We start from the raw sequence: 27,262 nt of genomic DNA, 5'->3' as shown, positions 1-27,262 counted from the left end.
AACAGCAGCTCATGCAATGCAAATTTTGCAATACATTTCTAATTTTAGAACAGCATCAGCAAATGCCTCTGCAAGCTAAAAAAAGAGAAGATGCACCACATGGAAAGTATGATTTGAGTACATGTCTCACCCGGAATGAAAACTGGGTCAGGTAAATTAAACAAAGTCTCCAAAGACCCTAAAATTTCACTTCTGAGCTCGAGCAGGTTTTTGCTCTTATTGATGTTTTATTGGGTACTGTACAATCAAAAAGAGTCAGCACAAATTTAACTCCCAACCAAAGTGTGCAATGAAGAAACCTTTTCTCCGACCAAACAAATCAGCCAGATAAAAACTTGCTCGAGGGGAAGTAGACAAAATCTAAAATATAATTTAATCACCATACTGAAGGACATATGGACACAGTTCTTGGTTTCAGCATAAAATGATTTGATAACAGTTGCCCCATATTCCACAAATTAGGAAACAAGGCTTTAGGTCTTCTTAAGATCCATAAAACGTGTAAACCGATGAAGCACTTATCAGCAGATTTGGTCCACAGTCAGGACAAAAGCCACAGAGAATCACTATTTATTTGAAATGATCACATTTCAAATAAATCTATCCCTATGCACGGTATCAGGGATAGAACCTCACTCTAAATGGGGATTCTTCGCTACAACAGGACCAAGCCAGCTAACCTTCATAGAATAACCAACAGAATCTGTCATGTCTGTGGGAACTGCAAGATAATTAAGTTGAAGTGTAACTCAACCCTGCAACATGACAGTGACCCAAAACATATCAGGAAAGCCTTCAAGGGTTTATTTCTTTGGCATTTCTGAATATGCCAAAGAAGCATATTCAGAAAAAGCGATCGAATTCAGTTTATAGCTAATTGACGAGGGTTTTGTAATGGATTCACATTTTTCTTTGTATTTGCAATAGAATGACCATAATTTCATATTCATAAATTTATTAACATATCCTTACATAAGTCATTTGCCTATCACATCCTCTCCACTGGATTAAAAACATAATCAGACTTTTGCCAAAGAAACATGGAGAACTGCTTTTATGACTTTAATCTGTAGCTGACCTTAAACATCTGGCTGATAAATGTAAACTGATTGCATAAACAATTTCCAATAGTCTTTTCCAATATTCCACAGCCTGGACAAAAGCAACTGGGGATGAGCATTCAAAAGATTTCCAATAACCGTTCTATCAGGAAAACCACGTTCATTTAAAAACAACTGAGAGCTTGTGTCAGAGTTTAATCTTTGGTATGTGACTCTGTGAGTTCAGCATTGAGGAAAAGAAATGTTTGTGGAATTTGTTTCAGTTTTGTTTTGTAGGATTTTTTTCTCCATAACTTCCTTGACTTCATCAGTGTTTCCGTTTATCCTTTTTGTTGCGTTTGTCTTCACACTCAACATGGTGGTAAAGGTGACTTGTCTTCATTAGTGTTGTCTTTAAATAGATTTTCATTCATATTTAAATTATTAAAAATATTTCCTTAAACGCCTAACATGAAGGTGTGTTTGTCGTTGGTTGTCTCATCCAGACATTACACATTTGGAAGATGTATGTCGGTCTATCCAGACCTAATTTAACCTGCCTGACCTCAAACGACTCAAATGAACAAAATGTTTAGAAATCTTTTTGCTATAATACTATCAGAATGCTATCAGTATTTCATCTGGATCAGTTATAAAATCAGTTTTTATTTTAAGTTTGTGTCCATTTGATTTCCTTAATAAAAGCCAAAGATTGAGCAGAATCACGTTTCTACCTGTGATGAATTTGGGATTCATCACAGGTAGAAACGTTTTCTCCAAGCCTTGTTGTAACTTGTAGCATCTCTTTTGTTGAGTTCAAATACTCTACAAGCTTATCTGAAAACTGTTTACAAAACTACTTTTCTATGGAGAATATATTCAAGCTTCAAGTTTTTGCCGACCGACTGCAGATTTCCCAAACAGAGTGCATTCATGTTACAATGTTTTTCTGTTAATAAAAGATAGAGTTTACATCATTATTTTGTTGTTCTTCAAGATAATTTGGATGTAGACAGTGTTACTTTGTAACTATGTTCATATTACTTGGGACAAAATTTTATTATTTCTTCAAAGTAAAATGTTTTACAGTCTCTCTGTTCTGACATGGTTCTGTCTGCTGTAGATCGTATCCTTTCACATGGCATCCAGAAAAACATCGACAAGTTTATAAAAGTTGGGATAAAGATTTTTCTCAGTTCAGCCTAAATTCTCCAGTCCTCCAAGATTACCATGATTACCGTGATTGTGTGCCGCTTCATCATTGCGTCCTAAATGATTGAGGTGTGCTTGGTCCACCTGGTTTATCTCTGATTTCATGCAGGGTTTGCATTTTCTTTTTTTTTTCTTGCCTGAATCTTTTGGCTTTAATCAAGCTTGGTTATGACTGTCATGAACTCATACGCCAAAAAAAAAAAAAAAAAAAAAGCTTACTGTTGATGAATTTGTCCAATCGCTGATCCTTAATTAGTTACCACAGTCTTGATTGTCAACACACATTTGCATATGTCTAATTTCAGGGTTTTTTCTGGACTTTAAAATAAAAATACACAGTAATGTCCTGACAGGTGATCATCTCAGAAAGAAGAGATAATATCTCTTCTTAATTTTACAGCAAACCACTGATTTACTTGTTTTGAAGAATCTTTACAATTGGCAGAAAATGTGTAAAATGTTTAAATTATGTGCAAAATTCATCAAATGTATGAAAATTTTTTTAGTCTGTATTCATCCCTTTTAAGTTAGAGATATTTAATATAGACTTAAACCATCTCTACTTCCATCTTGGTTTTTCATGTTAATAATAAAGTTAATTTATTTTTAATTTTTAATTATGCACCACAGTTAAAGATGTATGCAAGTGTCTAAATCAGGGGTGTCAAACTCATTTTGGTTTAGGTTCCGCATTCAGCTTAATCTGATCTCAAGGGGCCGCACAAATTAACTCATTGCAAGATTAAATAGAACTAATGAAAGTGGACTCGTTGATTTTTATATTAAACAAATTTCACTTTTACAAAAATATATTATGAATAACTTCAGACTTTTTAAGAAAAGTATATACAATTTTAACAATAATTTTACTTAGTTAAACATTTATTTAAGTGCCTTATGCGTAAAAACTGATCACAGTGATTGTACAAAGTTGGACCATCAGTAGCCAGGCTTATGGCGCGGGACCGGTCCACCCGGCGCGGGACCGGTCCAGCCCGACTCGGTCCAGCGCTCCAACAACGGAGCGGAAAATGTCTTCAGATATCATGGTGTCGGTCATGGACACCAACTCTAGAAACTCCTCTGACAGTCAACGTCTCATTAACTCCAGGAATAAATATGGCCAGTTGAGCGACATCAGCAACATCAGTATTCTCTCTCATCAATTGCAACAGAAAATGCAGAAATGACTCCGTTTTGCGTTTAAGCTGGTTGTCCAAGTCTGCTGATAGTTCTGAAATCCTGTCTGCGACGGTATTTCTAGTCAAGCTAATATTGGCAAAAGCTTGTCGCTTCTTAGGACACAACTTGAGCAGCTTCAGCATGCAGTTCCCGCACAGGAAGGCTTTGATGCTAACGCTATTTGGCTAGCAGTTAGCTAGCTGGCTTTCACCGCAGCATCACTGGTCTCTCGACTCCGGGTGAAAACAGATTGTTGTTTCCTCAGACCCGTCAACATTTCATTTATCTTCTGATTTCTCAGTTCGCCTTGCAAGTGCTTGTATTTTTCACCATGCTGAGTTTCATAGTGGCGGTGAATATTGTATTCCTTAAGCACCGAAACCTGCTGCAGGCAGACAAGGGACACGGGTTTTCCATTCACCTCCGTGAACAAATAGGAAGAAGTCAATTTTTCTTGAAAAATCCGACACTCTGTGTCTACCTTTCTCTTTTTTGACAAAGACATGTCGTTGATGAAGCTGATAAAGCGATAGAATCGAAGCTGTTAACAGAACCTGAAACTCAGTGCTGCCATCTGCTGTTACTTCCGATGTCTGCTCTGAATAAAACGGCGCCCCTCGTGGACAATATAGGAATTGCAGATTTTCAATTAAACAAAGTGTATGGTGCATTAAGACCCCGGGCCGGACTAAATCGTTCGGCGGGCTGGTTCCGGCCCGCAGGCCATACGTTTGACACCCCTGGTCTAAAGAAAATTGGGCATTGCTGGGCATAACTCTGCCCACTAGATGGCAGTAAATTGCTGTTCTATTGGTTATGAGGTATTATTTGTAGCTATAAGCTGACAGCATGCTGGTTTCAGGTAAATATTTAACATTTATGTTAATATTTATGTTAAGAATGTGATACTAATGAGGAATTTCACACTTCATCAGTTTGTGGAGCTGCAACCAATTCTTTCTGGTTACAATCTTAACTTCATCCCAAAGATTTCTGATGTGTGCAAATAAAAGTTTATGTTTGCCCCTTCATTAATGACATGCTTTTATTGGACAGAAGCAGTTTGATTATTACATATATATTGGATGTTTTTGTTTTCCTCTTAGATTATTTCTAGAAGCAGGAAAATGGAAGGATGGAAACATGCAAAATGTGAGTTTTGTGTAATAGTGGACCTTTAACACACATGAGTTCAAACTGGACAAGAGGCCAAATGGCTTCAAATCAGATGTAATTAACTTATTAACGACATACAGTTAAAATGTTAAAAAAACAAACATTAAAAAGATATCAACAGCACAACAACAACACAGACAGTGTGTTGTTGTGTTAAAAGTTATATATATTTGATCTGGATTGCTGTTCATCGTGTTGGTCACCATTCATGGGAAATGAGCCTCTTTCCCTTTAAGTGCAGCCTTGCTTAGTAAACATGAGGAGGAGTGTCTCCCTAACTGAATATGAAAGTGTGAAAATGAAACTTCTGTCACAAAGCTCCAGTATATTTCTGCGGTGAGTAACTGTTTTCTCTCTGTTCAGTCCTTTATATTGGTTTTTTTTTAATTATTTTCCGTGCTCTTCTTCTCATCAATAAAGTTTTTGGTCAGATTTTTGACCACTGTTCAGTCAGATTACCCTCAATGTGTGTAAATTGTTCCCAGATTGTTCTGACCCATAATGTTAATCTTTTATTATTTCCAAATCAAGATGGAGCCTCAGAAAGTGATGGAAGTGGCGACTCTGGGCCGACCGTTCAGAATCGGGATGCTGTACGACTGCCGCCATGATACAGTCATTCCTGGTAAAGATTTACATTTTGTCATTAATAAATGATTAATTTTACCTCTTTTTGTGAGGGGAATAGATCTGGGTTGTTGTTCATTTTTCTGTCATTTTGTCCTTCCTTTATTCTTTTATATGTTCAGTTATGAGTTATGCGGTTTTTGTTTAAATCTGTTTTAGTTTTGAGGTTGTTATTTTTTGGGTGTGGCCGTCAGGTTTAACTGGTTTGCATAATGTTGCTGAGAACAGGAAATTTCTTCATTGGGCACAAAAGAACTTTGCCTCATATCCAACCCACTAGTCATCTACTGATTTATGTTGTGAAAAGTGGTGAGTTTTTATTTTATTGTGGGCTGCAATATAAAATCACACTTACTGTTTTCATACGGTATCACGAGTGATTATTTTCACAAACAAAGCATTAATTAAATAAAATGCTCATGTGGAGGTAAAGTTGTTTGTTTCAAGATGTCTGAAAGAAGCAGCATTTGACCTGAATGAACGTTTCACGTTGCAAAAGTCTTGGAAAGTTTGGTAAAACATTATTACAGCTAAACAGACCACATGAATGGATCATAGTAAACCCACAATGTAATAAAATGCAAACTAAAAAAGTACTACCAAAATTATTAGATTTTAAGAGTTTTTCATTCAATTAAGAAGTTGGTTGGAAATAGTCAGGTGGTGTGAGGAGGCGGTGAGGAAAACGCTTGTAGACCCAGGTTGAAATGAGATGCTGATGTTTAATGATGAAAACCAAAAATACTCAGTCTAAACAGAATCCAAAAAGTCCAAAAACCTGGCAGCACAGTTGAGCAGGAGACTGGGGCTCAGCACTGGTAGCAACAGGCGATATAAATGGACAGACAGCCAGACTGGGAACATCCGACAAGGACCCGACAGAGACGCTGAGACACAGGTGACATGAAATACACAGGAGGTAATCAAGGAACGAGACACACCTGGGAGCAATCAGTGGGAAGACAGGACAACACAGAAACTCAAAATGAACACACAGAAAAACACAGAACATGACAGAAATGCAGCTGACATGTTCTTAAACATATTCAAAAAAATAGTTTATTTTTTAACGTTTTATTTTCAGGGTCTTAAAATACTGTGACCCTAACGCAGATCCCCACAATCCGATATCTGTACCTTCTGTGCTTCCTGCACTTTCAGTTGTTACCACTGTGAAATCTGATGTTAACATGCCATAATGGGATTTTCCTAGCAGTCTTTAAATGCACCATGTAATGTCAGTTTTGGCACCAGGTAAATTTGTCAACAATTACTGATAGCATCAGATTGTAGCCATGGCAACACAACATCACAATATGAAGATTATTTTTACTTTTTAATTCTACATTACCATTTCAAATTTGATCTCCAATGAAACCATGAAATTAAATTTATTGGCATTGTCATTCTCAATAAATGAATGCTAAACTTTCAGATCTTTAGTCCTTGTTACAGTTAAAGCTTTAATGGAGGCCCTGAAGGTCTGGGGGTCTAAACCAGCTGCTGGGCTTTCTTTGCCTTGGGCCACAAAATAAAAACCTTCAGAGGAAATGGAGTAAAGTAAAAAGTTCTGACCTTTTTGGTCGTCTGGATCTGTTTTCTTCATGTGACTTTTTAGGTTAAAAAGTTTCCAACAACAAAGAGAAATAGAAAACATAAAGATTAAGTTGCTTTCCTTTGTCGTACTACTGTAGATGATTATAGTTCAGTATTTTAGCCTTTGATCTTTGATCCGTTCAGGACTTTATACAAACAAGCTGTTAGAGATTTTTTGATATGATCATTTTGTTAAAGTGTTCTCTTCCTTATGTGTGTATGGGCTGACCTGGAGGTTACGACTGTCTTCATGCGAGGTAGTAAAACTTTATGGTTCTCAGACCTTCTTCTCTGGTGTTTATCTACCCAGTCTTAGGTGACAGTTTGACCCAGAGCTGAACTGGGCTCACATTGTAAATTAGATATCACACCTGGAACTGAGTTGTGGTCTGTTTGTGTTAAATGTTTTACGACCTCTGTTGTTTCCTGACTGCCCCATGTGACTGTTTTTCTTTGACAATAAAGTGGGAGCTCACGTGAAAGCAGATCAGAACGCTCTATGAACAACTTGAAGAAAGTTGTTGGTGGAGACTTCTCCTTCTGCAGAAGCCTGACCATGTTTAATTCATATACGTTGTCTGTGGTTATTTTATTGTAGGTTCGAGGAAAATACCTAACACAAGCCAGTGATGCTGTTGGTGATTCAATGTGTTGGGTTCTGTTTTTGTTTCAGTTTTTTTTTATTTTTTGTGTTCCTCAGTTTTTCTCTTAGTTCTGCCTCGTTTCCATTTCCACTTCAGTTTTTCCTCATTGATTCTAGTTTATTTCTTGCTTCTATTTATTTTTGTCGCTCTAGTTTCTCTCCAGTCTAGTTATTGTGTTAGATTTACTTCCTGTTTCCCTGTATACGCTCCTTCTCCACTCACACCTACAACCTGTTAACTCATCAGCCCAGGTCTTTTGCTCAGCATTCAACCTCCCTAGTATTTAAGCTTCTCATTCTCAGTCACTCTTAGCCGGTTCCTCTTGTCAGTGGCCGTCATTTCTCTATGCTTCTCTATGTTCTCCTTTTGTCTACTCGTTGGATGTCTTTTGGATTTATTATCTGTGTTTTTCCTTGACTACAGTCATTTTTGATATCTTTTGTTTTTCATTAAATACTTTCAACATGATCCACATTCCTGTCTGCACTTTGGTCCATCCTGTAAAACTTTGCCTTCTTTTAAAGCTTTGTGCTCTATACCGATATGAAAAATTGATACAATGATATGTGTAAAAATTTTATTGCTGCTCAAATTCAAATTACTATTTCAAAGACTGTGAAATGACTGTTCCTTAATGGTAACTGTTAGTGTTTTTTAATCTATAATTGTCTTTGAAATTCCCCAAATATGAATGTTTTCTCTATTTCTACAGGATTGACACTCTGGGATTGTGATGACTTGGAAAAATACAAAAGAGAAACCCCACAACGAAACAGTGACTTTGAGATAGTTGCTTCTGAATCAATTGAGGACAAATCTTCAGTCCTGAATGTTGAAGCATCTTTAAAAGCAAGTTTTTTAGGTGGCCTAGTTAAAGTTGAAGGATCAGCCAAATACCTCAATGATCAGATGACGTCCAAAAATCAAGCCAGAGTAACACTGAAGTACAAAGCTACCACAAAGTTCCAAGAATTATCAATGAATCATCTTGGAAGAGGCAACATGAAGCATTCATATGTTTTTCAGAACAAAATAGCAACACATGTGGTCACAGGCATTCTGTATGGAGCTCAAGCATTTTTTGTCTTTGACCAAGAAAAATCTGAGACAGAAAATCACCAAGACATTCATGGCAGCTTGAAAGTTTGATTAAGAAGATTCCAACCCTATCTATTGAAGGTGAAGGTTCCTTACACATGGAAGATAAGGACAAGGAATTAATGCAGAAGTTCTCCTGTAAGTTTTATGGAGACTTCCTACTTGAGAAAACTCCAACAACCTTCCAGGATGCAGTAGCAGTTTACCAAAGCCTGCCCAAGCTGCTGGGGGCCAGGGAAAAATGCCGTACCAATCAAGGTCTGGATGCTGCCTCTGACTAACTTAGATTCTTCTGCAGCTAAACTTGTCCGTGAAATAAGTATTAAGTTAGTTCAAGAAGTACAAAGTGTCCTGGAGGAGCTCAGTGACCTGGAAATAGGTGCAATGATGCAATGAAAAACCCTACAACACAGCAGTTTCCACAGATTATCAAAAAACTTAAACGTTTTAAAAGTTTGTGCTCTGAGTTCAGGCTTGAATTTCAACAAACGATAGCAAAGAAACTCCCATCAATCCGAGGAGGAGGAGAAGAAGAGTCTGAGCTTGCAAATGTCTTGAAGGAGATTCATTCCTCACCTTTCAGCAGCAAAAACCTCAATGGCTGGATTGACTGCAAAGAGAGAGAAATACATAAACTGAAATCCTACACCAGGATGATGAAGAACACCAAAATCATCCCATCTCAAAATATCCTTGATGAAGAACTTCTCAATGCAGAGCATGCTGTGTGTTTTGTCTTCAGCTCACTGGAAAGAGATGAACCGTTCCTCTCTGCTTTGCAGAACTACCTCAAAAGCAAAACCAACTCGGATGATTCACACAGTTATGATATCGAGAAGGAACAATGGTATCTCTCAAACAACTTGGCAGATGAAATGAGAACAAAAGCAAAACTCTTCAAAGACTTTGCAGAGGCCAACACTGAGGCCAGGAGCTCAGCATTCCTGGCAGTAGGTCTAACAGATGAGAAACATGAAGGTTCAACCATCTACCTTTATAAAGACGCCTCCCTCATCAGTGAAAACTTTGAGCCTCCTTCTAAGCCTGAAACTGTGACAGCTGCTGACATAAACCACAGCAGTGTGACTCTGAAGGTTTCTCCTCCCAGCTTTGGAGCAGAGAGCGTCACATCCTACTCTGTTGAGTTCTGTGTCATTGGACAAGATGAATGGAAACAACAGACTGAACCAAAATCATCAGAAATCACAGTGACCCAACTGCAGCCAAACACAGAGTACGTGTTCAGATGCAGAGCAGTGACCTCAGCAGGTGTTGGACCGGCCAATGTCATCAATGATCCCATTAAGACTTTACCCTGCAGCCCTCCTGGAGAACCGCAAGGTGAACCAAACTCTTCTGAGATATCAGTGAGTTGGGAGAAACCTGCAGAGCTCGGACCAGATGTTCACATCCTGAGCTACATTGTGGAATATTCAAAGGTAGAAGATGATCACACCTGGAACCAAACAAGGTCAAAAGGTGAAACGGCCATCATTTCAGGACTTCAGTCAGAAACACAATATGCATTCAGGATCACATGTGACTGTGGTGGGGCTGGTAGGAGCAAGGAAAGCAAGATTGTTCATGTTCAAACAACAAAGCCAAACAGCACCAGACTTTCTGATGCTGTTAAAGCTAAGAGCAAAGAGCTGCAGCCACAGATTGGACCACTTCCTGTTTATAAAGTTCCTCTGATGGAGGAGAACATCAGAATAAATGGATGCAGGTTCTTCAGGTTTGGAGAACCTGCTGCTAAACAAAGTCACACCATCATGGTTCTTGGAGCTACAGGTGCTGGGAAGTCAACTCTCATCAATGGGATGATAAATTACATTCTAGGTGTTCAATGGTCAGACTCGTATCGGTTCATCTTAGTGGACGATGGTCAAACAAAATCCCAAGCTCACAGTCAGACCTCTGAGGTCACTGTGTACCAACTCAACCACAGAGAGGGATTTCAGGTTCCCTTCTCTCTGACCATCATAGACACTCCAGGCTTTGGAGACACCAGAGGAATAGAGAGAGACAGGGAGATCACAGAGCAGCTCTGTAACCTCTTCACTAGTAAAGACGGGGTCAGTGAGGTTGATGCTCTGTGTTTCGTAGCTCAGGCTGCTTTAGCTCGTCTCACACCAAAACAGAAATATATCTTTGATTCCATTCTCTCCATCTTTGGCAAAGATATAGCAGAAAACATCAGGATCCTGGTGACATTTGCAGATGGTCAGAAGCCTCCAGTTCTAGAAGCCATCAAAGCTTCAGGCATACCAAGTCCGAAAGGGAAAGATGGTCTTCCAGTTCACTTCAAATTTAACAACTCTGCTCTGTTTGCTGACAATATATCCTCTGCAGCAGAGACTCAGAGTGATGATGATGATGGAAACTTTGATCAGATGTTTTGGAACATGGGAACAAAAAGCATGAAAAGGTTTTTTGCTGCTCTAAATCAGATAGAAACCAAAAGTTTGACTCTGACCAATGAGGTCCTGAGAGAAAGAAAGCAGCTGGAGGTTTCAGTTGAGAATCTGCAGATTCAGGTTAAACTTGGTTTGGCCAAACTGGAGGAGATCAGAGAGACAAGAGAAAAAATCAAAGAGCATGAAGCTGAGATCAGTAGAAATGAGAAATTTAAGTTTGAGGTCACTGTGAAAAAACCGATACAAGTTGATATCTCAGGTTCTGGTTGCTACAGTATGAACTGTCAGCAGTGCCACTTCACCTGTCATTACCCTTGTCCAATACCAAATGATGCTGATAAAAGAAAAAGTTGGGCGATGGACAGAAATGGATACTGCACTGTATGTCCAGGGAAATGTTTCTGGAACATTCATTTCAACCAAAAGTACAGGTGGGATTATAAAGATGTTACAGAGAAACGGACAGCTGTAGACCTGAAAGAAAATTATGAAGAGGCCACAGGGCAAAAGATGATTGTTGAGGGACTGATGAGAAAACTACAGGCTGAATATGATATCATGCAGAAAGAGGTGAATAAATTAATAGACATGTCAGCAAAGTGTCTGAACAGACTGAAGGAGATAGCACTGAAGCCCAATCCTCTCACCACTTCAGAGTACATTGATCTGCTGATTGAAGAAGAGAAACAGGAGGCAAAACCAGGCTGGAAACAACGGATTCAGTCACTGATGGAGATGAAACAAAAAGCAGAAGTCATGGCTAAAGTGGAGAAAGGAGAAAAACCTTTTCTCCAATAAGAGTCACTTGATCAGAGGTCTTAAATCTGCAGATTGTCCCAAAGTCATTTAGATTTTAGTTCTTACAATTCTCTTTGCTTTTATTTAAAGCTCTTTGCTTTGTTTGAAACAGGAAATATAAATCCTTCATAAATGATTTTATCAGAATCAATGTATTTGGGAAGCTAGTCTGACTCTTATTACTCTGATACATCAGAAAAACATTAAAAATATTTTCTGTTTCCTGGTTTATGTGTAATATAAGAATCATAATTAAATTCATTTCTGCTCCTAATGGGAGTCTGACTGCATCTCAGCCTAATCCATGACAGATCAATACTTTATGATCTAAAAAGCTGCAACCATAGAAAAGATATATAATAAAACTACATGACATGTATTGAATGGACAGAATGTCAATGAAAACATGAAACTACATCTGAAATTAAACTGAATTCATAAAGAAAACATGAGATTTCATCTTCAATGGATTTTATTTTTCTATTGTTTCCCAAACCTTTTCATTTTTCTCCCAGGTTTCTGCAGCAGGTTGGGTTTGTGTCAGTGAAACATAATGCAGACAAACATCACAGATACATAAACCTAACAGTAAATATTTACAGTGTAACATTAATGGATCCACAGAGGAAACTTTGACCTGAACTTCAGAGCAATCCGTTTCTTCTGCTTTATGTTAACAACATAACAAAAATTAAAACTTGGAGGAAAAACCTGCTTTCTATGAGCTGCCATCTTTAATCTGTTACCATCGAAACCATAAAGCTTTTCTGACCTGCAGTCAGCAGAACAACATTTCTACAACGATTCTCTAAACACAGCGATGAAGGTAACATCAGTTTGTACATTTTATAACAAATAAAATAAATAAAGACGTTTTTCTTGAAGCAGAAAAATCATCCAATGAGAGCAGAGCAAACATGAAGCCTCTTTTAGCTGCTGGTCATAATAAAGTAGTTTGATGCTGATTGGATGAAAAAGTTTGGCTGTTTGGGAAAACGGAGAAATCTCTGGAGTGGTGATGGATTCATAACCAACATCCATATTCATTTATAAACAACCAAATATGAAACAGAAACAAACTGGATTCAAACTTTCACCTACAAATTCAACCAACAGGAACCAGAACCAAAACCTGAAGATTTTAACCAAATCAGCAACTTTCCTTCAAAATAAAAGCATTTTAACAGCTTTGGTTCAGGACTTTTCCTGTAACTGGATCCGTTTTCTCTCCGGTTCCGTCCAGAAGTTTCAGGACTTATTTTAATAAAACGGAGCTTTAAAAGCAGCCGAATCATTTAGAGGACCAACATGCTGAGTCTAAAAGCTCCTTCAGTTCCTGAACGCACCGCCTGTTGGTGCTTCTATCAATCATTTCATTTCAGGGATTATTTCCTGTTTAACATTTCAGAGCTGAAGTTTCTAAAGCTGTTTGGGAAAAATGTCATTTTAACGAGAAACAAATTCAACATGAACACAAAACTCCACAAATATCAGTGGAAAAAACAAGAATTCATTTAAAAAAAGAAACCTAAAAGTAACTCATGACCCGTCTTCTGCTTCCTGTCAGGTTTATACAGAATCAGGTTTAACAGGAACTGTGGTTTGGACGGTTGTACCTTTATAACACTGATCAGGTTTCACTGAGAAAAACCTAAAAATGATTTAAAAACTAAACTAATTGACCCAAAAGATGAAGTTCAGACAGAAACTTAATGTGTTCATAGTGAAAGAAACTCAGAAGAAACTCCAGACGGTTTCCACCTGTGAACCCGGCTGAGCGACTCCAGGCCTGGATTCCTCCAGGCTCCCTCCAGGATTCCTCCAGGATTCCTCCAGGCTCCCTCCAGGCTTCCTGCCGTAAACTGAAGCAGGATGCAGCGCAGCGGGGTCAGAACCCCAGGTCCAGCTGGATTTTGTGCTCAAACAGTGCGATGAGCAGCATGATGCAGAAGCCCAGCAGGATGCCGGCGTTCTGCAGCAGGAAGAAGCCCCAGTGGCTGAAGCCGTGGTCGCCGGCGTCGTTGTGCAGCATCTCCGGCACCTGAAGCAGAGAAGCAGCAATAAATCAGCCTGGAGGGAAGAAAACAGGCTGACGGTGCAGAGAGGAAGAAGAAAACCTTTAAATTAAAACATTTAACTTTTAGTTGATTTTCCACTGATAGATTTTCTACTGACTGAACAAACTAAAGTTGTTTCTACATGTTTGACTCAGAATTATTAAATAAATGAGTAATACAGTAAATTTATGTCTGTGTTTAATAAAAAAACATTTTAAATCAATTCAGATGTTTTTCAGTATCGGATCGGCCGATACTGAACCTCAGATATCGGATCGTATCGGGAGTGAAAACATGCATCTCTAGTTTCCACACAACAATTCAGAACTTTAAGGTCCGATATCAAAATGTTCAGTTGAGATAAAAACAATATATAAAAACTAAGAACAGCAACTTTAATTCATATTTATTACTGTAAAATTTTAAACCCAAATTCAATAATATGTGTATTGATTAAAATATAAGATGATCAGTGAGTCATTGATCTATTAGTGATAACAGATATCATGTTGAAACAATTCAAATAAATTTAGAAAAATTATCTTTCTGCTCAAATTAAAATAATTTTAAAAAAATCTAAAAACAGAAATAACTTGGATGATTTTAACTGATCTAAAATAAGAAAGTCTGATAAAAAAAATATGACATTCTATTTTTATTAAATGTATGAAAATATCTTCCAAATTTAGGCTTTTAATCAAAGTTAGTTTGAACTTTATGACCAAACTGTGCAGCTGATGAAGACATGAGACGCTCCCGTCCTCCAGAGACGGTTCGGTCCTGCGGAGACACTTCTGGACTGGAGACGGTTCGGTCCAACTCACCATGTCCACCAGCGCCACGTACATGAAGAGGCCGGCCGTCAGGGCAAAGATCCAGGTGGAAATGTTTTCAGCGTAGTGGCCAATCAGGATCCCCGTCACCAAGCCGAGGTACGCCGTCATGGCCGACAGAACGTTGTAGAGGATGGCCTGGCGAACCGTCATGCCCGCCTTCAGCAGCACCGCAAAGTCACCTGGAGAGAGAGAGAGAGAGAGAGAGAGAGGGCGAGAGAGAGATGGAGAGAGAGAGATGGAGAGAGAGGGCAAGAGAGAGAGAGAGAGAGAGAGATGGAGAGAGAGAGAGGGGGAGAGAGAGGGAGAGATGGAGAGAGAGACAGAGACAGAGAGAGAGAGGGCGAGAGATGGACAGAGAGAGAGAGAGGGCGAGAAAGACAGAGAGAGGGAGAGAGATGGAGAGAGAGGGCGAGAAAGACAAAGAGAGAGAGACCAGCATCAGAAACTGATCGACTATTTACTATGAAGAAAAACCTTTACCTGGTGAACTAAAACGTTTTGTTATAATATTTTATGAAAACAATGAAACTGACACTAAGAATCATTTCTGTCTTTTTTACATAACTGCATAACTTTCAGCCCCACAAACAGAAATGTTGCTGTTTGAAAATATTTGCGTTTTAAAACGTTTCTTTCTGACTCCAGTCACATAAAGGCGTCTGATTTTTTCTCCAGTCTGCTCACAGTGACTGTATTTATTGGTGATATTGATGCGATCACTGATCAATAAGTCGATCTCGTGGCGTTGGCGCTCTCACCCAGCTCGTGTGGAAGCTCGTGGCAGAAAACGGCCACCGATGTGCTCAGCCCGCTGGACAGACTCTCGCTGAAGGCGGCTCCTGCAGACACACAGACACTCGTCAGGCTGCGGCGCCTGTGGCTTCCCAGGGCCAGGCTCCCCAGGGGGGTCAGGCTCTCTGGGGGGACGAGGCTCTCTGGGGGGGCCGGGTTCCCCAGGGGGGCCAGGCTCCCCAGGGCGAGGCTCCCCAGGGGGGTCAGGCTCTCTGGGGGGTCCAGGTTCCCCAGGGAGGCTTCCCGTGGCGCCGGCGGCTCACCAATGGCGAGGCCGTCGCTGAAGTTGTGCAGGCCGTCGCCCATGATGACCATCCAGGCCAGCGTGGCGACGCCGGCCTGCTGGAAGTGCTCCTCGGAGTAGGAGTGGGCGTGGCTGTGGGCGTGGCTGTGGGGGTGGTGGTTCTGGGAGTGGTGGTGGTGCAGGATGTGGTGGTAGTCATGGTGATGGTGGTGCAGGCTGTCCGCCTGCCCCACCGTGTCGTGGAAGTGGGAGTGGCATTTGTTCTCGCAGTCCTCGGCCGAGTACCCGGCGCCGTCGGGCCGGCCGTACGTCTGCTGCGGCGCCACGGAAACCTGCGGCGCCAGCATCACCTGCTCCTCCTCCGACACGCCGCCGGGAAGCTCGCCGAACGCTCCGGCGCCGTTCGGCTCCACGTCTGATGGAGGGAGAGCAGACAGGAAGCGTCTGAGAGGAGAGCTCTGTGTCGGACCAGGACCGGACCAGAACCGGACCAGGACCAGACCAGAACCAGAGCCGGACCAGACCAGAACCAGACCAGAACCAGACCAGAACCAGACCAGAACCAGAGCCGGACCAGAGCCGGACCAGAACCAGACCAGAACCAGAACCAGACCAGAACCAGAGCCGGACCAGACCAGAACCGGACCAGGACCAGACCAGAACCAGACCAGAACCAGAACCGGACCAGAACCAGACCAGAACCAGACCAGAACCGGACCAGAACCAGACCAGAACAAGAGCCGGACCAGACCAGAACCAGGCCAGAACCAGAACCGGATCAGAACCAGAACCGGACCAGAACCAGAACCAGACCAGAACTGGACCAAAACCAGACCAGAACCAGAACCGGACCAGAACTGGACCAGAACCAGAGCCGGACCAGACCAGAACCGGACCAGAACCAGAACCGGACCAGACCAGAACCGGACCAGAACCAGAACCAGAACCGGACCAGAGCCGGACCAGAACCAGACCAGAACCGGACCAGAACCAGACCAGAACCAGACCAGAACCAGAACCGGACCAGACCAGAACCGGACCAGAACCAGACCAGAACCGGACCAGAACCAGACCAGAACCAGACCAGAACCGGACCAGAACCAGACCAGAACCAGACCAGAACCGGACCAGAACCAGACCAGAACAAGAGCCGGACCAGACCAGAACCAGGCCAGAACCAGAACCGGATCAGAACCAGAACCGGACCAGAACCAGAACCGGACCAGAACTGGACCAGAACCAGAGCCGGACCAGACCAGAACCGGACCAGAACCAGAACCAGAACCGGACCAGAGCCGGACCAGAACCAGACCAGAACCGGACCAGAACCAGACCAGAACCAGACCAGAACCAGAACCGGACCAGACCAGAACCGGACCAGAACCAGACCAGAACCAGACCAGAACCAGAACCGGACCAGAACCAGACCAGAACCAGAGCCGGACCAGACCAGAACCGGACCAGAACCAGACCAGAACCAGACCAGAACCGGATTAGAACCAGACCAGAACCAGAACCAGAACCAGACCAGAACCAGAACCGGACCAGAACCAGACCAGAACCAGAGCCGGACCAGACCAGAACCGGACCAGAACCAGACCAGAACCAGACCAGAACCGGATCAGAACCAGACCAGAACCAGAACCAGAACCAGACCAGAACCAGAGCCGGACCAGACCAGAACCGGACCAGAACCAGAACCGGACCAGAACCAGAACCGGACCAGAACCGGACCAGAACCAGAACCGGACCAGAACCGGACCAGAACCAGAACCGGACCAGAGCCGGACCAGAACCAGAGCCAGACCAGAACCAGAACCAGACCAGAACCAGACCAGAACCGGACCAGAACCAGACCAGAACCAGAACCGGACCAGAGCCGGACCAGAACCAGAGCCAGACCAGAACCGGACCAGACCAGAACCGGACCAGAACCAGAGCCGGACCAGACCAGAACCAGACCAGAACCAGAACCGGACCAGAACCAGAACCAGACCAGAACTGGACCAAAACCAGACCAGAACCAGAACCGGACCAGAACTGGACCAGAACTGGACCAGAACCAGAGCCGGACCAGACCAGAACCGGACCAGAACCAGACCAGAACCGGACCAGAACCAGAACCAGAGCCAGACCAGAACGTACTCGCACCTTCGCTTGGCTTCAGCCCACTCTCCTCCAGAGCCGGCTGCTTCTCCGGGTCCGATTTGTCCGTCTGGTCCCACTTCTTCTGGACCTGACAGGAGAACAAACATGAACATCACAACCAGCAGAACCAACAGAACCAACAGAATCAACAGAACCAGAACCTCCATAAACACTGAGGCTGCAGACTGCTGGTCAGTGTTTATATGACAGGACATGAAAAACTGTCAAATTACAACAACAGAGTCAAAATATTACTATAAAGTCGCAATAATGAGAATATTGATAAAATTACAAGATAAAATCCTAATAATGAGGAAAAAACATAAAAGTTGAATAATAAAGTCTGAATATGACAAGAATAAAATCATTTTGTTTTCTGCTGGATTATGACTTGTTTAGTTTTAATATTTATTTTATAAGGACTGTATATAAATCTAAATTCACTGAAAACAGTTTTGTTGAAAAAGCTGCATGTGGCGCCACCTGCTGGTTGAACCAAACCTCTCGTTTAAAGGCTTCCTGAACTATTTCCTGCTGCATTAATGATCAGATATTGTTGCCACAGAGGCGGAGGTAATGCTGTCATCAGGCTGTGCTGCTGCTTCTGCTGGTTCTTTCAAAATAAAATCAGAATCAACGTGACCAGAAAACATCAAAGTTTCGCCTCCGACCTTCTGCTTCTTGTCTTTGTACATTTTTCCCAGAGTCAGGAAGTGTTCGATCAGGAACATGAAGTAGACTCCGCCCAGAGCCGTCAGGCCTTTCCACACGCCGTCCATGTTCTCCTCGGCGTCGCCGTGAGGGTGAAGGTCGTTGGGGTCGCCCAGGTGATGGTAGTGGTCGTCATGGTGATGGTAGTGGTCGTCATGGTGATGGTAGTGGTCGTCATGGTGATGGTAGTGGTCGTGGTTCCCATGAGACTGAAGAGAAAAAACAAAACGCCTGAGCGACGCTGCAGCTGCTCTGAGAGGAGATGCTGCAGCTGCTCTGAGAGGAGATGCTGCAGCTGCTCTGAGAGGAGATGCTGCAGCTGCTCTGAGAGGAGATGCTGCAGCTGCTCTGAGAGGAGATGCTGCAGCTGCTCTGACACCTGCAGCATCTCCTCTCAGAGCAGCAGAGGTGATTTAGTGGAAGAAAAAACTACAGCTGATGGGGTCAGATGGTTAAAGATGCAGGTCTGATTTACAGTTGAGATCCAAAGATCAAAAAATGGAAAAGTAATTATTTTCTGTTTCTTAATCATCCACAACGAAACCCAAAAATTTCTCCATTTTTACATTTGAAATTTTAGTCAAAAATCCAAAATGGAAAAATAATCTGCAGGCTGAATTTTATTTTGAGAAATTGCTGCGTGTGCAAAAGTGTGAAGAAAACAAAACATTTTAATTGGTTTGATTTTTGGAAAAAGTGAAAGATACAGATTTAAATCCAGACCATCGTCTTTAGATTCAGGATTTATTCCCATTTTTTGTCCGTTTTGTTTTCAGCATTTTACATAATAAAATATTTTTGGCTTTTAAATGTCTTGAGTTTTAGCCTTAAACTTCAAAGCCGAGACAATTTAAGACAATATAATTATATCAGAAAGAGTTTGACTGTTTTTCCAGCAGCTTCTTTATTTCTTTATGTATAAAAATATAAGTGTCTTTTATTTCATAATTATACATTTAAATTCAGAAGGAAGAGGAAGAGGGAGCTAATAACTCATCCCTGTGGAACACTAGAAGCTAAGCTAGGCTAAGCTAAGCTAGGCTAAGCTAAGCTAGGCTAAGGTAAGCTAAGCTAGGCTAAGCTAAGCTGCTGGTGGAGTTTCTGCTGATGTAAATAAATTCGCTCTGACTCACGTGGGGAATGAGGTGCAGGAAGGCGTCGCCGCTCAGCGTTCCCACGGCCAGCGCCACCAGGAAGCTGAGCAGGAACTTGAAGAAGACTCTGTTCATGAGCGGGATGAGCAGGACGCCCAGCAGCGACAGCATGCTGATGACGGTGATGGAGACGAAGCCGCCGACCCAGGCTGCAACAAACCAGAGCGTCCCAGAGCCGTCAGAGGCAGAACTTCAGTCACCGCTCAGCGTTTCTCTGACCACGTTGTGTTTTAACCCGACTGACCGTTGGCTTCATGGGCTGGAAGAGCAGCTCAGCTTTTATTTAAAGGTGAAAAACAACCAAATCTTTAATGTTCTGATAGAGGAGAATCTAGAACGATTTAAAACTTGAGGAATATATTTATTTTATGACGTTTTCTCCTCGTTTTGTGTGAATCTGTTTGGAGAAGGTCAGCAGGAAACTGGTTTCACCGTTAAACCCATCCACTGACCTTTGATCCCAGCCTGAAGTCATCTCACCTGTTGTGATGTGTTTGCCGTTTTCGCCGCCGTTGGGCTCGCTGTGGTTTCCATGGTGACCGTGTGAATGTTTATGGTGTTTATGTCCTAAAAAAAAAAAACAGAAATTTCCTCACTTTTTGTTTTTCATGTTTTATTTATGTTTTATTTTTCAGAGTTTATTTTTTAGATTAGTTTTATAAATGATCATCACATCTTATTTCACAGATTACGGTCCAGTTTTGGAGGCGGAGCTTCTTCTGAAGGATAAGACGCATCATCATGCAGGTCGCCGTTAGCAACAGCGTTTCTATTGGTCAGTGTGGAGCAGGTACAAGCGATACTCTATAAACGACTCAAAAAATACTGCTTGATTCAGAAGGTTTTCAGTTTGAAACTGAATTCATTTCAAACGTCAATTTCTGAAGAGTTCTTTGTTTGGATAAAAACTAGAATCTAAAAAAGCAACAAATCAAACTGGTTTGGTCAAATTATTATTTTCATAAACAGAAGCAGAAACTGCTGATGATGCAATTAGGTGCCAACATGACAAAGTTTCAGATTAGAGCCTGTCAATCCAGATTAGAGCCTGTCAATCCAGATTAGAGCGTGTTAATCCAGATTAGAACCTGTTAATCCAGATTAGAGCCTGTTAATCTAGATTAGAGCCTGTTAATCCAGATAAGTGCCTGTCAATCCAGATTAGAGCCCGTTAATCCAGATTAGAGCCTGTTAATTCAGATTGGAACCTGTTAATCCAGATTAGAACCTGTTAATCCAGATTAGAGCCCATTAATCCAGATTAGAACCTGTTAATCCAGATTAGAGCCTGTTAATCCAGATTGGAGCCTGGTAATCCAGATGTTTTCTCTGATAAAAGCTCCAGTCTGACTCTCCTACCTGCGTCTTCGTGTCGGGAGGCGTCGCCGTGCAGGAGACACGCCCCGCTGTCGATCTGGTGGAGGAGGGCGGGGCACAGGAAGGCAAAGTCTCCCAGGGCGACGCCTCCTTCCTGGGACATCCCGTGTGAGAAGAGGAGGCCCGAGGCGTTCAGGCACTGCAGGAGATACCAACACTCAGTCAGTCGTTATTTACATCACAGCTGCATCTGAAGCCATTCATTTCTGCTTCAAACGATCTGATTGGACGCTGGAAAACTCGTGTTGTGTTAGTTATGCTAATAGGAGTTAGCGAAACGCTATGCTAGTCTAAAATGGCATCTTAATGTGAAACATGTAGCGGCTATCGCTAACATCAGCGTGAACATTTGTAAAGAAGCTCCATGAACGATCATGAGTTCCTGAAAGATGAACTTTGCTGGTAAAGAATCTGAAAACCAGATTAAAATAATAAATATTTCTGCTTTTGAGCTCAGATGTGTTTACTGAGAAACCGGTGGAGGAGCAGCTGGGCTGTAGATCTATAGATCTATGCTACAGAGAACCTCTTCCTGTGTCTGTCGAACCTCTTCATTCTCCAGGCTGCGGTTCTGCAGATGATCCTGGTCCGCTGGCTCGGTTTTAACGACCGTGGTCCCTCCTTCTCCAGCCAAGCTTCTCTTTTGGGTTTTCACCAACAATCCGGCGCCGTCTGCGGTTCTGCCGTCTGCGGTTCTGCCGTCTGCGGTTCTGCCGTCTGCGGTTCTGCCGTCTGCGGTTCTGCCGTCTGCGGTTCTGCCGTCTGCGGTTCTGCCGTCGCGACCCGCAGACACAGTGGGCTGGTTTTGCTGCAGGTCCTCGGTTCTGTTGTGGTCGGCAGCCGGGTGCCGACCCGGATGGTGATGGTGATGATGCGTTTGGTGCTGATGGTGGTGGCCGGGTTCTTCCCGGTGCTTCACCATGACGTTCCGGATCCGGTCAAGGCCGACGCTCTGCAGCAGACGCTTCAGGCCGTCCAGAGAGATGGAGCCGTTCTCTCCGTATCTGAGACCAAAAACACGGAGGATCAAACTCAGATCAATACAGTAATAATTAATATTCACGATCACTTATAACCACTATAAATACGTCAAATAGTCACAATAAGCAATAAATCAATAAATCACATATTAAATTAGAACAATATCAATTCTGTCCATTTGCATTATTTGTCTTTTTTTTTTACCAAAGCTGGAGGATGAAAGTTTCTCTCTGGTGTTTTGATCTCAACTAAATCGTCTTGAAGGACAAATTTGTTTGTAGATTCTTCATTTATTCACAAAATGAAATTAATCAATAATGCAAAATCAGTATTTCTTAATTTTTTTTACCTGCTAACAAAATTTTAATATTATTAAAGATCAAAAAATAAAAGAATTTAATTCACATTGTAAGCATCTTTTACATCCAGTTATTGATCAGTCATTTATTAATGAGTTCATCGATAAATAATCAGTGGATCAGATCTAAACTGTATGGATGTTTAAAAGCCTGAACTCTCATATTGATGCTAAAATAATATTTGATCAAACATGATCAAATATTAAGCTGATATTTAATTTTAGGCAATAAAATGTTTATTTTCCTTTAAAATAGGGAATTAAATCAGGAATTTACATTTTTACATGATCCTAAAACTGGAAAATATGCAGAAAGTACCTTCTGTCTAATCTGATTAATCGTCAAAATCATTGATTACTAAAATAATTGTTGGAACCCTAATAGTCAAAGAAAGTTGAGTGGAAGAAAAAAGTGTGTCAGGAAAATCTTCAGCAGTTTAGTTGTGGCTGCATGTTCTGAACTGTAAATGTTCAGAGAAACGCTCCAGCACATCGTACCATGAACTCATTTCCTCTCGTAGTTAATAAAGCGTGTTTTTACCGGGTTTCCCAGGCTAGCAGCCCGGACCGGACTCCCCGCCCTGGATGCTTCGTTTCTTCCTCACTCAAAGCAACAGCAGCAGCTCACCTATGGAACAGCGCCTCCAGGTGTTGCCTTCGGGCCCGCTCGGCCCTCTGAGCGTCCACCACGGCGGTCAGGAGCCGGGCGCCGCCGGAGGCCTCGGTGGGGGACGGCGAGCAGTCGGCCGCCGCCCAGACGCAGCTGGCAGCAAAGCAGAGCGTCGCAGCCAAGATGGCTGCAGCCATCTGGTCATTCAGCATCTCTGCTGGGACAAAAACGTCTCGTCTGGATCACTGGAGGACAGAAAAACTGGAAGATTCAGAGATTCTGATGCTGAGCAGAATGACTCAAAGATAAAGAAAGATTTTTTTTTAAAATGCATCATTTTAAACCAGTCAGACCTTTACTGAGTGATGCTGGTTAGTTTAAACATTCCCTAAAGATGAATCAGCCTCTTGGTTTCACACTTCAGAGCAAAAATCCCCAGAATTAAATCATCTTCTAACCTTTAAAAGCAGCTTCAGAGGAAGGAAGTGAAACAGGCCAAAGAGGAACTCTGCGTTTCTTAAGATTCCACATTTTTAACATTTAATCAGCCTAATATTCACCAAGGCCCAACAAAAGGTTCAGCTCGTGGATTTTATTTTTTAAATTATTATTTTCTCAGATGAATCTATTTGTGTCTTTAATAAAGTTATAATAAGCTCCAGTAGCCTGTGGAAAACTGAAGGAGTGATCAGTGTTACACAATGGGAGCCACATGTCAGGAATTTAAGGATCAGATTAGCCTAAAAACATTTATTCTGAAAATCCTGTTAAGCTCTGGAGTTGACAGATAGATACAAGGAAAAGATGAGGATCGGCAAAAATAATGTTTAGGGTTTTCTAAAAGATGAGCCGAATTAAAAAGAAGCTTTTAATAAATACTGGGGCAAAAAATTACATCCCTCATCTTCTGTGTGGCAAAGAAATATTAAAATGTTTGTTTTTCTGAACGGAGTTTGGCAAAGAATAAAAGGAAAACCCGAGTCATACCGGATTATTCCGGATTATATTAGTCATACCGCAGATCGAAACTAGTCTTACTATAGCTAATCATTAGAGGTAGTTAGAGTTAAATAATGCGGCCACTTGTTGAAATAAACTGTGTTTTTACCGGGTTTCCCAGGCTAGCAGCCCCGACCGGACTCCCCGCCCTGGATGCTGACAGGCGGGATGTTCCCGGAGCTGCGGCCCGGAATCAGGCCTGGTTCCGGGCCGAGTCTGGACCGCAGCCCGCCGGTCAAATTTAACCAGAAACCGTTTTAAACACCGTGTTGAGCGGCCACGCGAGTCAGTGTCCCGCTGCGGACCCGCTCACACAGCGGAGGTAAACAGAAACACGTTGGTTTGTGCGCTCCGCACCAGACCGGTGCCGTGTGCACAAAGGCGGTAAAACCCGGAAACTGCGCCGCGCCGTGCCGTGCGGAGAGACCGCGGCGGGGCAGCAGCGGCTCCGGGCGGCTCCAAAACACAACCCAACCAACATTTAAACGTCTCGGACGACTCACCGCGGGGAACCGGGTCCTTTTTAGCAGCTCCTCGGTGCGGTTCGGCGTCTCCGGTCCGTCCGCTTCAGTCTACAATGAATGAGGTTGGTGGCGCCTTCGCGGACTGTAGGAAATGTGAGCTCGACCCACATCAGGAAGCTGCAGAGCTCCTTATCTTCATCCACTAATAGGAAGGTCGTTCGCTCATGACTCTGCACCTGTTCTATAAACCTAGACGAAAAACTAGATTTTAAAAATTAATCAGCTGTAAAATGTGCAACTTTAATGCATTTTAACATTAAGCAAAATAGTTGCAATTATCTTTATTTTAAAACGTGACAACAGAATTGATTTATAATCCAGGGGCAACATTTTGTTTCACTTGTCTGGAATTATGATCATGTAGGGCTTTATTCATTCAGTTATTTATATTTCAGACCTTTAATGATATCTGCTTTGTAATGTTTTTGCATTACAAAGCAGATATTTGTCCATATGCTACAAGAAATGAAGAAGAATGAAATGAAATTTTTAAAAAATCCTGCAGGTGCATTTAAAGCTTTAAATGTGGTTGAAAAGTGAAAGGTGAAGCTATTTCCATATATTAATGTCTGAATGGGAGGGAAAACAACAACGTCCGTCTTTCATGATGAAATGAGGAAAATTAAAAATTCAGCTTGTTTTTTCCTGAACTGAACAAAGATGAGGACTGTGCACCTGAAATCAACATGACATTAAAAATCCAAAACAAATGACCCAAAGTTCTATGAAAATAAGAAAATTAATATTAAAATCTGTTTGTATCGTTTTGATGAATAACTGAAAGGAAACCAGAGTTAACACTGAGCTCCTGTTAGTCCTGATTAACATGACCTCTGACCTTCTGTCTCCAACGATGGACGTCCAGAGTCATGTTATGGACATACTGGATTATTTATATTCCTGTTGCGTTGTTGAAACAACTCCTTTGTTACACATCCTGCATCTGTTTATGATTATCTTTGTCCCCTGCAGGAGGACGAAGCGTTTTGCGTCTAAAATTGTTACTTTTCTGCAGCACAAACAGATATTTATTGTACAAAGTCTCCATTCTAATTTGAATGTCTTTGATTTATGAAGAGATTATTAAATGGAGCAGCAGAAACCTGCAGATGTTCAGAGGTGATTTTCTGTCAGTTTTGTCTCTTTTTCCAGAAAACGTTCCTGATTTTCCATTTTCTGCAGCTGAATGTCTCAAACAAGAAGTTTTTAAAATGTTTGAATTACATTAAATAAGTCTTCAGAATAATGATTTTCTCTTGGTCTTAAATTAAATAAAACATTCTTCTGAAACTTTTTAATCTCAGTGTTTCTAAACTGCACCTGAACGCCTCATGGAGGACATGGAGCAGGACAGGTTGGACTCCATGTGACGGACCGGAACCGACCCGAAGGAGGCGAGGCTCAGTCCGCTTCATTCCGCTTCAACACGGATTCACCAAGAATCTGGAGCAGAAAAGAAGCAGATCGTTGTTTTAATCTGAACATGAATGAAGCCGAGGCAGAAAAATATGAATGAAAGAAAGAACAGTGTTCTGATTTTTACAGAAAAACTATTTACAATGTTTTATTTGTAGATGTGAACTGTTTATATCCCTAAAACATTTTCCATCTGCAGCACCAGAGACACATCTGTCCACAAACCCAGAGAGAGAGAGAGAACAGGAAAAACATGGAAAATGTTTCATTAAGTGAAATAATTTGCCAATGAAACTGGGACATTTATTAATCAATATTAAGGATTTTTGTACTGAAAAAAAGTTCATATTTCTTGTTGAAAAGCTGCATGTAAGTTGGTTTAGTCTTATTTATAGTAAAATATCTGCAGTAGATCTTTGCATCTCTTTGAGATGCTCGTTCATGTTTTTATCACTTTTCAGAATCCAGTTTTAAATTCTCAGCTTTTAACAAACCTTTTAGTTTCTGTTATTGTTCTTATTTTTATTTCTTTGGCTAATTTTAAAGTGTTTTCCAAATAAAGATGAAATGAAACCAAATCACCATCTGAGAAGTTTAGATTAACTTCATCTATTCCCTCAGTTTCTCTACAGGTCTTCTGACTTTAACTAGGACATTTTAAGGTTTTCTTTCAGCAAAGTTTAAAATCTCAACAAATGCATTAAAATTTGTGTTTGTATAATGAAAACATGCTAAACAAATAGTGTATAAATGCTTTTTTCTGTGCTTATTGTGTCATTCAGCTGATTTAATTGATGATTCTTGTTCTGCTCCACATTTTATTCCTATTTTTACATTTTCTAAAGCCTTCATGATTCTGTGCTGCCATTTTGAACCATTTCTTAATATTTTATTATCTTCTCTGCTGTTTAATGAAAGAAACCTTCATGTTTCTCTTCTGATCTGAGCAGAAGCTTTTCTTGTCACATGATCACATTTTTCTGGAAAACGATCAGAACGGATAGAACATATTTTCCTGCATGTTTTGTTATGTAAACATGAGCCTGTGAAGCTGCAGCTCTCTGCTTTCAGTGGAAAATCTCCCTGTTTTCCTCAGAGGTAACATGGATCAGATGGTGAGAGTCTCACACTCGGTTAAGATAACAGCTTTCAGGGCTGATCCCAGATGGATCCCAGCACCCAGAGCCTTAAACAAACCCACCCAGAACAAAAAACACAGGAGGCCCTGCGCCTCCGCCTGACTGCTCCGGCTTCACAGCCGCAGA

At 41.6% G+C, this 27,262-nt stretch overlaps 1 protein-coding gene, 1 long non-coding RNA gene and 1 pseudogene across 4 annotated transcripts; 2 read left to right on the top strand and 1 right to left on the bottom strand.

Moving 5' to 3' along the window:
* Window positions 1-5,010: 5,010 nt before the first annotated feature.
* On the top strand, window positions 5,011-12,257 carry LOC129352688 (uncharacterized; annotated as a pseudogene).
* On the bottom strand, window positions 12,240-24,647 carry LOC129352692 (zinc transporter ZIP6-like). Of its 3 annotated transcripts, none has more exons than XM_055021806.1 (12): window positions 24,561-24,647; window positions 23,077-23,272; window positions 21,657-22,113; window positions 21,092-21,248; window positions 20,213-20,299; window positions 19,712-19,881; window positions 18,539-18,787; window positions 17,871-17,955; window positions 15,739-16,134; window positions 15,442-15,522; window positions 14,672-14,862; window positions 12,240-13,831 (listed from the first exon to the last, which is right to left on the bottom strand). In XM_055021806.1, the coding sequence occupies exons 2-12, from the start codon at window positions 23,268-23,270 to the stop codon at window positions 13,679-13,681; spliced, it is 2,220 nt and encodes a 739-aa protein (XP_054877781.1). In that variant the 5' UTR covers window positions 23,271-23,272; window positions 24,561-24,647; the 3' UTR covers window positions 12,240-13,678. The 3 variants fall into 3 exon arrangements, with proteins under 3 accessions (XP_054877781.1, XP_054877780.1, XP_054877782.1); XM_055021805.1 differs by lacking the exon at window positions 24,561-24,647 and adding an exon at window positions 24,167-24,424 and having other exon boundaries at window positions 23,077-23,303; XM_055021807.1 differs by lacking the exon at window positions 24,561-24,647 and adding an exon at window positions 24,167-24,424.
* On the top strand, window positions 24,472-26,762 carry LOC129352733 (uncharacterized). The gene is made up of 2 exons (XR_008604928.1): window positions 24,472-24,643; window positions 25,886-26,762. It is a non-coding gene; the product is annotated as an uncharacterized LOC129352733 (long non-coding RNA).
* Window positions 26,763-27,262: the final 500 nt, after the last annotated feature.

Source organism: Poeciliopsis prolifica, unplaced genomic scaffold (assembly GCF_027474105.1).
Source record: "Poeciliopsis prolifica strain line A6 unplaced genomic scaffold, Auburn_PproV2 SCAFFOLD079, whole genome shotgun sequence".
In the NCBI taxonomy this organism is placed as follows: domain Eukaryota; kingdom Metazoa; phylum Chordata; class Actinopteri; order Cyprinodontiformes; family Poeciliidae; genus Poeciliopsis; species Poeciliopsis prolifica.
The sequence above is the reverse complement of the archived record's forward strand: the minus strand, read 5'-3'. Positions and strand labels throughout refer to the sequence as shown.

Bases quoted from the DNA above. Each gene is read 5' to 3' on its own strand.
- LOC129352692 (XM_055021806.1), bottom strand. From the start codon at position 23,270: ATGCTGAATGACCAGATGGCTGCAGCCATCTTGGCTGCGACGCTCTGC. The intron at 14,863-15,441 runs GTGAGAGCGCCA...CTCTCTCTCCAG, and splicing joins CGAGCTTCCACACGAGCTGG to GTGACTTTGCGGTGCTGCTG. The intron at 13,832-14,671 runs GTGAGTTGGACC...TCTCTGCTTCAG, and splicing joins ACGTGGCGCTGGTGGACATG to GTGCCGGAGATGCTGCACAA.